Source organism: Ammospiza nelsoni, chromosome 1 (genome assembly GCF_027579445.1).
Source record: "Ammospiza nelsoni isolate bAmmNel1 chromosome 1, bAmmNel1.pri, whole genome shotgun sequence".
NCBI lineage: Eukaryota > Metazoa > Chordata > Aves > Passeriformes > Passerellidae > Ammospiza > Ammospiza nelsoni.
Window position 1 is genome coordinate 83,459,692 of NC_080633.1, and position 15,218 is coordinate 83,474,909.

Sequence of the window (15,218 nt, forward strand, 5' to 3'; positions counted from 1 at the left end):
TGGTTCACAGCACCAAAAGGACACACAAATTGTCTCTTATTACCTGATCAGAGCACCAGATTAACCTCTGGATCAGCAAAAGCATTGTAGGTCATCTAAGCAACAGATGGATGTTGGTGTAAACCACACAAAATTGACACAGAGACACCAACTTTAGTTAATCTTTAAAAGCAGAATTGCTGGAATTTAGTTTCAAAGACCTTATGGTGCCATGAAATAACTTTTGGATCCTGAAGTTTTCAAATGGCATCACAGACCTTTTGCTCTCCTGAAGTGACAAGAACGCAATAAAGTTCCATAGTACAACGTACAAAGTGCTGAGGGGCCAGTGATAAGGAGTTTTTACATAAATCCACAGAAGCAGACAAAGAAGGAAAAAAAAAGATTAAAAAAAAGAAGAATGTGTTGGTAGAAGGGATTAAAAAGTTGTGCTGCCAGAGTGATGCAGCTTTAAAAGAACAGGTTGATGTGACTGAAGATGGCACTCAGTGATGTATTTTGAACAAAGATGGGGAAGTATTAGAACATTTGTATAAGATTATATAAGATCACATTTGGATCTCAGAACAACACACACTCCTCTTTGATGCCAGCTCAACAGTTTTTCTTTGACCCCAGTCAATCCTTTACCTTCATACTCCCTTAAATCTCACCATATTATCTAATTTTGCACTTTACAGCACACAGCCATAAGAAAGGTCACTTGCAATGCATTTATGGGCAATGAACTCTTCCTCCTTTATCCTAAGACCTTAACATCAGCCTGGTCATCACAACAGTGAGAGACATGTTTTAGCTTCTTGTTTCTCAGTGCCAATTACAACACCCAAACTACTAAGCAAAAAATTCAAAAGGCATCAAAGGATTAGAGAAGCAAAGTTCTTTTAAAAATAGATTAGTTGCAAGGTTACTATAAATGGCTCAGTTTCTTTAAAATGAGGAGAGTGTATTCGCTTACTTTCTTACAGTGTCACCAGGACCTGAGATGAAGGCCTCACATTCTGATCTTGGAGAAGCTGCTGCTGCCACCAGCTGGTTGTTCCCTGGTCCTTGGTGGAGAGATGGAGACATAGCTTACATACACAAAGAACTGCCAGGGAGACAGGTGGACCCTGCAGAGGGTCACATCTACAAAATGTTATAGAAACATTGATCCAGTCCAAAATACATTTTGGAATATGACAAAAGACCTGTATTATGTGTACATGTGGCACTTAGGCACATAGTTTTGTGGTGGACTTGGCAATGCTGGGTTAATGATTGAACTCAATAATCTTAGAGATTTTTTCCAACCTGATTCTATGGTTCTAGGTTAACAGGGCCAACAGATGATAACACTCCCAGTCAGAAGTTATCCACAGGCATGGCTACAACAGCAAGCCTGCTGAATTCACAGCATCAGGCATGCAACACTGGTTCTTTCTGTGATTAAATGACATCATGTGCTTCACCATTTAGGTTCAAGAAATAAATTTTTTGGGTGGCAGCTCCATTTGAAGTAGAAATGACAGTTCCTTGCATGAGTCACTGCTGCTTCTGAAAAACTAATAAAAGGAGGAATATAGTGAGCACTGAGTTGTATACCATGTGAAGAACAAATGGTTTGTCACCCTGTGGCTGCAGTCATAGATGGAAAAGAAGGGATTTTGCCATGTGGGATCAGTGCAAGCCAGTGGTTCTTTGTACACATTGAAAGAGGCGTATGAGAACGAGATGGTGGATTATCAGAATCTGCACACAGTTGTAAGTTAGCTGCTGGGTTTATCATTAGCAAGCCAAAAAGATGGAGTCTTTTCTCTGTTAGGTTTAGGAACAACAGGCACTTCCTCCTGCAATATCATCTACAAAAGAATGGTAGGAGCAAACCTCTGCTTGAATCAGGAAGCACTGGAAGGTACCCCAGCTGCTGGTTTGCTGTGCACTTTAGAGGGGGTGGTTGTCAGGGTTGGGATGGTCATACTAAGGAGCAAACCTCAGCTGGCTGCTCCATATCTGGTTGTTCCTATGAAAACTAATTTGTTACAATTAACTAAATTAGAATAAATAAGTCACTTCTTTTGTTTCTAAAGAATACTGCTATATCTGGATTAATGAGACAGAAGATGACCCTGGACATCCTTGTTTCTAGACTGAAATATGGGAAATAGAAACAAAAAATCTGCTTGGTTCTAAGACATGCATTCAAAGTAGGTTAAATTACATTAGGTCTGTTGTAGACCTAGACCACAACTACAGCAGTGGTGATGGGCAGAGCTAAACACAACCTCTCAGCCATAGCTGGCTACTGCAGCAGAATCCCATGCAACAAAATTCATACATATTCTTGAAACCTTAGCCAGCGGTGGCATTTGAAATGCATTTGGTGGCTTTTGGTGGTATATGAAAAGCAAAAGCAGGAAAATATGTGAAAACTGGAAAAGGAGGATCTATGCAAGCTTCTAGGTAGGGCGTGTTTGTTTTCAGAAGGGTCTCATGAGGTTTGCTCAGGGACTCATCCCTCTACCTGTGGTACTCATCCAAGGAGGCTGTAACCAGCTCTGACATTATGGTTCTGGTGGCAGAGGGAAGACAGAGAGTGGAAGGGATGCTGTCAACCCAGTAGCACCAGGGCCTTGAGCAGGAAGGAAGCAAACACCTCTTGAATCAGTTTAACTTATTTGATTTCTTCCTGTTCTGAGAATAGTTTGTTTCCTCCTGTTCCTCTTCCAACAGCCTTTCTCTGCCTTTAGGGCACACTATTCCCTACCTATGCATGATCAGTCCTCTCTGCCATGGTCCCTAGGACACACAGTGTCTTCTGTTCCTTCAGTAGGTGCCTGATAAGGTGAACATCAGGGAAGATACATGAGGCCCCCAACACCATGGTGAACTGTGCTCATATGGATTTTTTTACCTCCATCTTTAGTCATGTTTTGTCCCATTCCACTGGACATGTGCTCTGAGGTTGTGTCTGAAGACCTGTGTTGGGGAAGCAGGAGGCATGGAAAAGACACAAACTATGGGATCATTGCGAGAATGGGCTTTTCCTGCTCTAGCTTTCATCCTTCACAGTGCAGAAAGCAGTCTGACAGCCTGTGCTACTAACTGTTTTGGAAAGTCAGGGACACTGAAGGACCGTGAAAATAGTGGCTTTATTATATGATGATATTATGTGGCACAGCCTGAGCCAGGGCTTGTGGAGATATGCAGGGATGCCTGTTGGAATAGCATTGGACTAATGGCCTGAGCAAGGCAAATCTGAGAAAACTCATCCATACAGTTTGTAAAAAGAGGACTCTCGGGCAGTCCCTTATGCCAGACTTATCCTGGAATTGCCTCACATCAGGCTGTTCTAATCATTCCAAATTCAGTTTTGGAAGCAATATGACAGACCAGGTGACCTGTTTACAAGTGGGACATTATCTGGCAACATTGCCGGCAGAATTTCCAGGGGATTACTGCTGCCCTAATTTAATAGTTGTATTCATGGTCTGGAGGTAAATAAAACTTGCAAATAAAAGAAAAGCATACAGAAAGGCCAGAAAAGTGATAAAGTATGGAGGCAAACTGAATTGAATAGCTGTGTTTGTGAAATAAATGTGTTTTAATAAAAATCAGTTGTGAAGTCATCCTACTAGGAGCAAATAATGAAGCTTATGTAACTGCAGACCATGTTCCCTGTAAAAGGAAACATTAAAGGAAATTAGGGGTCAGTCTGTACCAGATCATCACAATCTGGTGGCATAGAGGAACCTTGTTGAATAGAGGAATTCTGCAGCCCTGCAGTGCATAAATAGGAAGGGATAGGGAAGAAGCACAAGGCATGGGGGAACAGGGACTAACACCATTGTGGGGACCAATACAAGATTGAAATGTGCAGGTCACCTTCCCTTTTCTGCTGATATTGAAAAAAATTGAAACACCGAAAAAGCTGAAATTCATTAAAGAAAAAAGTGTGAAGAATTCAGTATGTTTATCATATAGAAGTCTGAGAGATGATTCAATTATTTGATTAAAGCACAGAATAGATATGTATACTATCTGTATCTAAACTAACTGGGCAATAAAGCATTTCTTCATTGGTTAGCCAGAGGTGTGGAAAGAATCAATAGCTATAAATTAGAGTCTTCCTCAGGCAACTTCTGTAAATAAAACCTATTTGAAGACTGGATGCTGGGTATGAATAGTAAAGTATCTTTCACAGTGATGCAGGCAGATTGTGGAGACAGTGGGATATCAACATGCAAGAGTGTGAAGAACAAGTTTAAAACTGAAGAGGCACTTGAAGGCTCCTCCCAAATAACAGTACAAAAAGATTTCTTTGGTGCACTGCCTGCCTGTCTCCTTGTGCCTTCCAGGAAGGAATTCCTACTGACATGATAAAGTACACCACAGAGCCAACAGGCTAGGACTGTGTCCTAGGAGTCCACAGGACAGGATGGACTGGAGGAGCCATCTATTGAAACCTTTTGTCTCATCACATCCTGAAGTCCCCCAGAGCCTACGACGCATTCAGCCATGCATTCATACACCACTATTGGTTTAAACCTGTGCACTTCAGAAGTAGAACTGGTAGTCCCAGTTCTGGGGGCAGCTTGTGGGGATTTCTGTGAACATGAGATACTTTGTATTGATCAGGCTGAGCCCTGTAATGTTCACTGATTCCAGCCTCTACTACAGGATATCCCCATAAGGCCCAGGATTATAAAAAACAGGGAAACTTTTTTACCCAGGCAGATAATGATAGAACAAGGGGAAATGCTTTTAAACTAAAGAGGAGAGATTTAGATTAGATGTTAGGAAGAAGTTCTTCACTGTGAGGATGGTGATATTCTGGAACAGGTTGCTTAGAGAAATTGTGGGTGCCCCATCCCTGGAAGTGTTCAAAGCCAAGTTGGATGGGGCTTTGAGAAACCTGATCAAGTAAAAGGTGTCATGCTGTGGAAGGGAAGTTGGAACTAGATGATAAGATCCCTTCCAAACCATTCTATCCTTTTATATTCTACCCTTCTATGATACTCTAGCCCCAAGTAAGTGGTGCCAGTAGCTCCATACCAGCTGTGAGCATGGCTGTGCTCACCTTGCTTATTTAAACCTCTTTCAGGGGCATAACCCTGAATGCTAAGTAATTTTTCTGATTTGTTGATTTGTCCCCTGGTTTGAACCCATGTGGCCATTGCTTCCATTTCCCCATACACTGTGACTAACAGCTCTACCTTAGAAAAGGGAGAAGTGACAGGGAAGGACACAAGCACAGGAGCACAGGCACTCACACACTGTAGAACAGTGACAAAGGTACACAGTCAGCTTTTTCATCTGGACCAACCACCCATATGCTTCCAGAACTGCTCTAAGGTCCATTTCAGGATTTTGAATACAAATAAGGGCTTCTCCATGTCAGCTGGACTCAGTGCTGGAAAAAGGTCCTAGGTCTTTTTCATTTGTTAGCACACATGTTGTCTGGGAGTCTTAGAAATTGTCTGTGCCCAGGATATTCCTATACCTGCTTTCCTGTATCCTAGGTAATGAAAAAAAGCATCAGTTTTAAATAGAGGATGCTACTTATTCTGAGTTACAGGGGAAAAAATAAAAATCAGCAATAGGCAAATCAACCTTACTTGTTAGAATTGCATAATGAGAGGAGCATTTTCCTAGGAGTATGATTATATATACATATATGTATAAGTATACCTATATAGATATTTATATACACGTCTTTTTCACTCGTGTGGTAAAAAAAAACCTACTCAACTGTTGAAAGCAACTCTGCATTTCAGAAGAGTAGACTTTAATTTTGCTTTAAATGACATATGGCAGCAATATGAATGTAACATAAACTGAGTCTGATGAATAACTTTAATATTCCAGGGGGAAAAACCACAGATAATTCCACTGATTTCTCAGCATATTTTTGAAAAACAAAATTAAGAATTAATTCTTTATGGGATAATAAAAGCCTTATGAAATAAAAGGTTTCAGTATTGCAGATCTAGATGAGTTATCATCACACTGTGAAAATAATATTCCTGTCCTGAAGCATATATGTAAGTCCTTTGCTGTGTCTTGCTGACCTCCTCGGAGGCAGTGTTGTGAGAACAGACTGTCATCCGTGTCCTTTACCATCAATAGAAAGAACCTCATGGGTCTCAGTTATCTTTGGATCAGGTCCCAGAACATTCCCAGATCTGCAGGACTTGAAAGACCACAAAGTTATCTTAAGAACAAAATCCTGATCCTGCTATTTCTTAGATAAATAAATTTAGATGATCTCAGACTGAGATCCAGCCGTGATACATAAATGCATCATCCTGCTAATTTGTGGTAAGGCATTTATTATTTCAAGTCATTAATGAACACATTACTAAACACAAAATCTGTATGGAAATTATAATTACAGCTCTTATTCAGCTGCATAATTGATTTTTAAAAATTGTTTATTTTATTTTATTGTATCACATTATTTTTATGCAGTAAAATGTGACAGTACCACATGCTTCTGAGTCAGCTGAAAAACATCCTAAACAAAATTGCCATCAGCCTGACCTATCAGGAGCAGGTGAATGGTATCCAATGTGCTGTTCAAATCTATCTCCCCTGCTTCTCTTCTGCTTATTTATTACCTGTTGTAATTAAAACAATGAAGGGTAGATGGCTCACACAATGGAATTCTTAGCAGGTGATGTTCCCAGTTAATGACCTGAAATATCAGCCTCCATTTCTTTGTCTGCAGAATGAAGAAGAAGTGATATAATAATGCAGAAGAAAAGAGAGAAAGACAGGAGAGAAACATGATCTATTTTACTTTCTTTATTAATTTTCTTCCACTTTACTGGCTAGCAGCAGAAAACATGAGCTGGGAGGAGAGTTATAATTCTAGAGATGGACAAACAGATGAATTATATGTTGCTTTTTGTATTCATGAGAAGTTGACTGTCTCAGCACTTTCAGTAATGAATCTTAAACACCACATTGTGTCTTATTATATTGGACAAGTCATTTATCTGGAGTATATGTAAGACTAAATAAGAAAACAGCAAGCTGAGCTTCTTTTCAGACCCAAAGGCTGTATAAACAGTCTCAAATCAATCTTTTTATGTTCTGCAGGGTAAGAAACCATTATGCAATCTGTCTGCATCCTTCACAGCACAGGTCATCATTTGACAAGCAGGGAGGGCCTCATAGCAGTAACCCCCCAGACACAGATGAAAGCTCCATCTGGGCCAGTATCCTGTGCTCAGCACTAACCAGAAGTAAATGCTGAAGAGCAGACAGGAAAAGCAACTATGAGACCTCTCCTGCCTACCCTCCTGGCCTGGGGCTACCTTCAGTCCATGGGATTTCCTGAGCCAGGAGTGGTTTACCTACATCTCCCTGGCTGTCTACCAAGCATTTGTCCCATTTTCCCTCCAACACAGCTAAGTATTTTCTGTCCATGACATCCATTGGCAAATAGTCTCACAGGGCTTATGAACTTGGTATGACAAAAATCACTGCTTTTTGCATGTCCTGAAGTTGTCACTTCTTGGCTTTACTTTGATGGCCCCTGGTTTTTGTGCTGAAAGACAGTCTAGGCTGCAGACCACGCATGGCTCTGTAAACACAGTGAAGTGTTGGCCATAAGTCTCATTAGCATGCTCTCTCTCAAGCTGAAGTGTTCCTGTCTGTTCCTGTTTTCCTATTACAGAAGCCATTTCATATCTGCAGTTATCTTGGCAGCCCTGCTCTGCATCCTTTCCAGACCCACTCCAGGGAATGAGAACTGCACACAGTATTCAAGGTTGGGGCAAATTGTGGATTTATGCAGTAGCACGACATTTTCTGTTTTGTTCTCACATTCCTTTCCTGACAATTCCTAACTCTCCACATGACTTCTGAGCACTGCTGAGCGCTGACCTGATGATTTCAAAGAACTTTCTATTCTGATCCTCAGGTCTTGCTCCTGTGTGGTAATGGTCAAGAGGTCATGGATCTTCGTGTGAAACTAGGGGATTTTTGCTCGCCATGCGCATCGCTTTACATGATCCATCTTAAAGTCTTTTCAGGTCCTCCTACAGTTTCCTACACACTGCATTCATCTTTAGTCTGCCAAGTAATTTTCTCATAAGCCAATTTACTCATTGTACCATTTGATCTCTTTTCTGGGTCACCTATGAACCTACTCAATGGCAGAATTTTCAGCTTAGTTCCCCATTGAACTCTTCTGGGATCAATTCTCCCCTTGCAAGAATTAAATGTTTGCTCCTGTCCTGCATTTCCTATCTGGAATTCAGTTCTTTATTCAGTTTAGGATTTCTCTCTTCATTCCATTCCTTTATTTCCTTAAAAGACTTACTTTAAGGATTTCTCTAAGAGCTGATGGGAAATCAAGTAGATTGTATTATTTAGATCACTTTTGTCTACATGCTTGCTGACCCCTTGAAAAACTCATTAGGGGTTTGCAAAACAGGATTTTCTTTCATGTAATCTGTGCTGCTCTTCCCAAATGGGTCATATTGATCCATATGGCCTCCCATTCCATCCTTTATTACAAACCCTACTTAACTGCCAGTGCAGATGTCCAGCTTACATGTCGGTATAATTGCCTGCTCCCTGTATGAAAATCAGGGTACAAGTGCAATACAGTTACTTACATCATGAGCCAGGACATTTTCTTTCTAAATCTTTCTGTCTCTACATACCTATTGATCAATTCAGTTATTTGTCAGACTGAATTTCTTTCTGTTTCTCTCTCTCACTGGAATACAAGTTTCTAATCTTTACATTTTATCCCTGAACAAGAAAACGATGCCCAAGCTGGTGATCATGAGAAAAATTTAACAACTGGTAATATATTTCTAGCAAATTTTAACCCTAAAAGCACTGAATACATTTATCTTACATAATTCATTAATCTAACCTAAGCAGGCTAGTAAATACAGATTTACAGTGAACTGGATATCTCTATATTTGATGTTAAACTTCCATTATTTTTTCTGTTGAATACATTTCCTGAGTTAGATACGATCATGGACATCTCTAGGATTTATCCCAAGCAAGCTAGAAGTCATATTTGCTCAGTTCCAAGAATCAAAGCCTTTCCCCAAACTGTAAGAAGAGAAGGTTTTAACAGTACCTCAAAGCCCTTGTTTGTTACTGAATTTAGTGGAAGTGGTTCTGCTCTGTACTTCCACTGGATGTGGCTGCCCAGATGGAAAAATGGACATAAATCAACTCTTCTGTTTGAATCCCAGTCCCTTGTGCCTGCAGAGCCACACCTGACACAATCGTTTGCATTTACACTGTTCTTTCAAAACTTGACTCCCCCGTTCCTCATGTTCATATCTAACTTGGGAAGCGCACCCTATTCTACATTCTTCCTTCCAAATATTAGAAAAAATTATTCTTTTCCTCAGACCAAGATTTCTCATGTGTGAAGTTGTCTTAAAACCTCACAGTCCTGGGACTTCGGCTGTCCAGACAACACTCTGCCAATGATAGATACAGGATGGTCAGCAGCTGCTGGTCAATAGACAGTGGGATTACTTTATCATAGGATGACAATACTTGTCAAGGCCTAGAACTGGTAAATTGTTCTCTGCATCCTAGGATTATTTTTTAATTTCACACCTGCACTGTCCTATATCTTCCTTAATATTCAGTGCTCTTTACAGTTGCTTGCTTTTTAATTTTAGGTTAGCATACTTAATCCTATGAACTCCCAAACAGTGCTTTAGATTTTGCAAAAACCAAACTTCCTGCAATTGGTCTAGCATGGTAACCGAAAACAGAAACCAACCATTTGATCGTGTTGTTGTCATGAATAGGAAATGGAAAAATAAGATTCATCCGAGAAATTAAGAATTGCAGATGTTGATGGTTCTCATTGTGCAGCAGAAATCACTGCAAGTTATAGCTACAAAATGCATAAAATACATTAAATCCCAGTTTGGGATGGAAGGCATAATCCAGTTACAACCCCCTGTCATGGACAGGGATGCCTTCTGCTCAGAGCCCTAACCAGCCTGGTCTTGAACACTTGCAGGGATGGGCAACCTCTCCCAGTATCTCACTACACCACAGTAAAGAATTTATTTCTAATATTTAATCTAATCCTACTGTCTTTCAGTTTGAAGCCACTGCATGCTCTTGTAAAAAGTCCCTCTCTATCTTTTTTGCAGACTCCCAGCAAGGACCTGAAGGCTGTAATTAGGTCTCCCCTTCTCTTTTCTAAGAGGAGAGAAGGTCTCCCCTTTTCTAAGAAGTAATCTTAGAAATCAAATCTCCCAGCCTTTCCTCACAGAAGAGGTGCTCCATCCCTCTGATCAACATGGTGGCCTCCTCTGGACTCTCTGCAAGGATCTGTGTCCTGCCTGTGCTGAGGACCCCAGAGCTGGATGAGTTATCTCCTGACATTACTGGACTGATCTGCTCAGGTTCAACCCAAAACTGACAGACTGAAAACAAGCTATTTGTAAAACATAGTTATTGTGATGTGCCATGGGGGTCTAAGCAAGTCAGGCAACCTTCCCACAGGGATGACTGATAGCTTCATTATTTAATATAGACCGATTCATAACAGAAAAAGAAGCAATGGGCTCAAGATGAGAGTGTGTTTAGATTGGATAACAGGAATAAATTCTGCACTGTGAAAGTGGTGAGGCACTGGAGCAGGCCGCCCAGAGAAGCTGTGGATGCCCCATCTCCGGAGGTGTGCAAGGACAGGTTGGAAGAGACTTTGAGCCACCTGGTCTAGTGGGAGGTTTCGCTGCCTATGGCAGAGAACCAGATGGTCCCTTCCATCCCAAACCACTCTGCCATTCCGTGTTTCTACGTTTTTCCCCAGATGATTCCAGCGTGGGGTTAATTATGAAACAGAACTGTCACCGCTTCTATTTCTTACACAGGCCCGAAGAGGGCTCAGAGCTGGCAGGCACAGGACACGTTCGAACACACAATGCCAATTCCCGAAGGTTCGGGGCGCGGCCGTCGATCCGGCGCTGTCCCCGGTTCCCCTCAGCGAGGGCGGTGGGAGCGGGGACGGCGCCGCCCGTGAGGGAGGGGGCGTGGCTTGGTCTGGAGGCGTGGCTTGGGCAGGGGGCGCGGCCGCCCCGCCTCGCGCCTCCCGCCCTTCCGCGCAGGCGCGGCTGAGCGGAAGTGGAGCTGGGCGGGGGAGGCGGTGGCGATGGCGGAGAAGTTCGACTCCCTGGAGGAGCACCTGGAGAAGTTCGTGGAGAACATCAGGCAGCTCGGCATCATCGTCAGCGACTTCCAGCCCAGCAGCCAGACGGGGCTCAATCAGAAATTGTGAGGGGCCGTTGTCAGGGGCGGGCCGGGCTGGGCTGCGGGGCCTTTTCCCCCTCCAGGCCCGTGGTGGTGCCTCAGGGCTCTCTCGCTCTCTGCCTGGCTATCGCTGGCTTCGCACCCACGCTCAGGGGCAGCGCAGCGACCCCGAAACCGGCTAAACCCGACCCGTTTTCTTCCCGACAGGAATTTCATGGTGACAGGCTTGCAGGATATCGACAAATGCCGGCAGCAGCTTCACGATATCAGCGTGCCCTTGGAGGTTTTTGAGTAAGTCTGTGTGTGCCTGGAAGCGGGGGTGCTGCAGTCGGTGATTGGAGGTAGCCCGGCTTCGCAGCGTGGGTGTTTTAGCTGAGGGCTGCCTGTCTCAAACCCGGTCCTTCTGAATGCATCGTGAGAACGTGGGCAGGCAGAAGGAGGTCAGAAGTGCCTTCTGCCTGTGAGAAGGCAGAAAGGTAGGAGAGGTCATAATATATATACCTGTCTTCATAGAACCATGGGATGCTTTGAGTTGGAAAGGACCTTAAAGCTCATCTAGTTCCAGCTCCCCCACCGTGGGCAGGGATGCCACCTACTAGATAAGTTGCTCAGAGCCCTGCCCAGCGTGGCCTTTCAGACTTTTTTTTACTTCTGCATATGTAGGCAATGACACGAATTCTGCCAAATTTAGTGATCTCATAATATCACAGAATGAGTCAGGTTAGAAGGGACCTTCAGGAACATCAGTTTCTAACACCCCTGCCATGGACAGGGACACCCATTTAGTAAGTCAGCTTTCATTTTTAAAAATAGACTTTTACACTAGATTAGGATCAGGATTTAAAGTTCTAAGCAAAAATAAAGTAAGTCAGTACTCAGGTGTTTAGTTTCAGAAAATTGCAACATTAAAAGAAAAAACAGCTTAGAGGAAGAGCTATACTAGAGAGCTTTTGTGATATAGCTGGTAAGTTAATTTACTGGCGTTTCATCCAGGTCTAGGCATTGTTGGTCTGCTGTACTCCAGTGTGCTACTGGCTGTACATTGCTTTTTTCAATTGGGCTTTTACTCCAGCTGTAAATTTGACTCTCTTAAATGTTCTCTCTTGTGAGTTTCCCTTTGCCAGGAATTGTATTGCAAAACAAAATTGCACATGAGTTTGCTGATACAGTAGTGTTAATTTTTTACTCTTCACTGTGGTATGTGCAGCTCCTCCTCATCCTTGATTTGCTGGGTGCCATATTCCTGTGTGCTTAATGCTCACCATGTCCTAACTCACCCACTTCCTGCTTTGTGCCCTTCCAGTTGATTGGGAAAGGACCATCTTCCTCTGATCATCTGTGCTTATAACCTGTGAGGAGCTGGTAGATATATATATATATATTTTTTTTTTATGTGCCTTTAATACTTCATTCAAAGCTCTCCTGGCTTTCTGGAAACACAGGTTTGCTGGCCATGGCCTTGTCCTTGAGCTGCCTTTTGGAAATGGCTGAGTTTAACTGTGGTGGTTTTTAAAATGCACATTTCAGATAATGGTAGAAAGAAAAAGGCAGCAAGATGAGTAATTCTGTGCCTTGGAGAGCTTCCCAGTAGGAATATGATCATTTTTAGCAATGTCTTTTCTGTTTGCAGATACATCGATCAAGGCCGCAACCCTCAGCTTTACACTAAAGAGTGTCTGGAGCGAGCTTTGGCTAAAAATGAGCAGGTGAAAGGGAAAATTGACACTATGAAGGTAAGCCAGCGTTAATGGAAGTGTAATGCAACAATGTATTTGATAAGTTTTTACTTTCCTGTAAACATTCCTGGGTATGTTTCACTTGTGCAGTTATTAACTTCTTTCTTTTAACTTAACTTCTGTCATTTGTCTTACAAATTGCTCTGCATCCCTATATCTTAATTGATGCTGATACAGCCTGTTCAGGAAAGGAAGCCTGTAGTTTATCCCACAGTTGGGGATGCTTTCACTGTGATATTATATTGATTAAAGCTATATGTAGCAGTAGAGCTATTTTACTTGGGTTTTTTGCACATGTGGAATTTTGCTGTGTGCAAAGTTAAAAATAAGCAAAACAGAAGGAGTATTTTTCCAGTCTAGAATGGATACTAGAGGTTTAAAATGTCAAATATGCTCTATAATCATCAGTCAATCTTTATAAAATTCGTGAAAATGCATTCCAGTGCTTAGGGGTTTCTGAATTTGTACTTTCATTTAGTGTGAACCTAAGCATTCTGTGATACTGTTTAACTCCTGTAACTACTGCAGAAAAGCATCAGAAAAGGAAGTTTAGTGAGTTTGAGAATGTTCTTTGGCTGAACTTAGTGTGGAGGATGACAAGTTGTACTGCAGAATGTAGACATATGGAGATAAGTCCTGAGCTTTTTCTTTTCTCTGTGCTTGTGAAATTATGTACTTGTAAGGCAGGTGTGAGTTGCTTTTTGAAGGTGGAGTGGATTCCATATCAAATCAAGAGGACATGCCCTTAATCAGCTTTCCTTAACAAGGTCAGGCAGATATGGGTGCACCAGAGTTCACTAGAGAGGTCCAACTGCTTTGTATTTTTTGGAGAAAATGCAGGTGAATTTCTGGGAATTCACAGACATGTATGTTTGCCTCATGCATTCCTCGTTGATTTCACTTGGGCATTTTATGTGCATTTTGAAAATATAATTTTCTTTGTTTGTGTGTTTTTGGGGCTTTTTGGGTACTTCAGTTCACTGAGAGGTGTGTTGGGTACAAACCTGTCTGTTCATTAGGTAATATTGCTTGATGAAATCTAAATAAATTGTCCAGATGATGTATATACATTTATTTTTTTCTCTTTCCAGAAATTTAAAAGCCTGTTAATTCAAGAGCTGACAAAGGTGTTCCCAGAAGATATGGCAAAGTACAAAGCTATTAGAGGAGAAGATCCTCCTCCTTAAGTTGGCCTTTGATAGCTCTAAAAATGTCTCATAAACTGACACCATGTTATAAAAACATTGATTGGAGAGAGAGAGAATCTAAGCCCTCCTAACAACTGTACTAAAAATGGCAGTGGTGACTGTAAAGGAGCTTGATGGTTGTTCATGGTTCTGGTCTGAAGCTGCTGAATCTTTCTGAAGACTTCTGCTCAGTAATTGTGGTTGAAACTTCCTATGGTAATCTGCTTTTCTTTTCTGGAAGGTTTGAGAAATGTAATTGGTTACAGGTCATCAATGCAGAGCATTTCCCACAAAGTGCATTTCCATAGCAGAAAAACAGGTTTGTTTTTTTTCTGGAAAATGTGCCTCAGGATTGTGGGCTCATCTGCTTCTTAAGAGAAATACATTTATTACACTTGATTATTTTTAATTTGTAAACTTCAGAGGTTTTTTACTGCAGTATGAACAGTTGACTGCTTTTGTCTTGCCAGATTCTACTGAGCAGGAGCCTGTCAAGGGCTGCAGTTCTCATGTGTCATAATTAGTTGCAGCCAGGAAAACCTTCAGATCTTTTGTTCTGGGAGCTGCAGTGGCTAAGGATATAAAACGTGAGCATACCTGGGGACTAGCTCCTCTACAACTTCAATATTTTGTACAGTTTTTAATGTAAGCTTTTGTTTATTCATTTTCTGCAAGCAGGTTGTTGAATAAAAATTTGAGAAAATCTGAATCCTGACATTTTTCTTTTGTATGCTTCTCTTTGGAGTGTGAACTGAAAGCTGTGGAAAAAATAGCATATTCTTCAGTTCCACACTGGTAGAAATAAAATGTGTATCAAGACTTGACTCTTAAAATTTTACATCTGAAGGTGGTGTCAGCTTGGCTTATTTGGTTTTATGATGAAAATCTCCATTTTAGTACCTGAAACAGGAGATTTTGGGGATCAGCAATTGTCACCTGAAGTCGTGGTTAGCTGTGAGCTCATCTATGGGATCTGTAACTGTTCATACATGAGGGAGCCCCAGTTTGGAACAGGATGGTGGCTCCTCACCCAGGGATCAGAGGCTTGTGGGATAGA

At 41.7% G+C, this 15,218-nt stretch overlaps 1 protein-coding gene across 1 annotated transcript; it reads left to right on the plus strand.

Annotated features, from left to right (window-relative positions):
- Positions 1-11,117: 11,117 nt before the first annotated feature.
- Positions 11,118-14,870, plus strand: MED10 (mediator complex subunit 10). Its single transcript, XM_059487370.1, has 4 exons — positions 11,118-11,262; positions 11,446-11,529; positions 12,869-12,971; positions 14,066-14,870. Exons 1-4 carry the CDS (start codon positions 11,141-11,143, stop codon positions 14,159-14,161), a joined length of 405 nt encoding a protein of 134 aa, XP_059343353.1. The 5' UTR covers positions 11,118-11,140; the 3' UTR covers positions 14,162-14,870.
- The last annotated feature ends 348 nt before the right edge of the window (positions 14,871-15,218 follow it).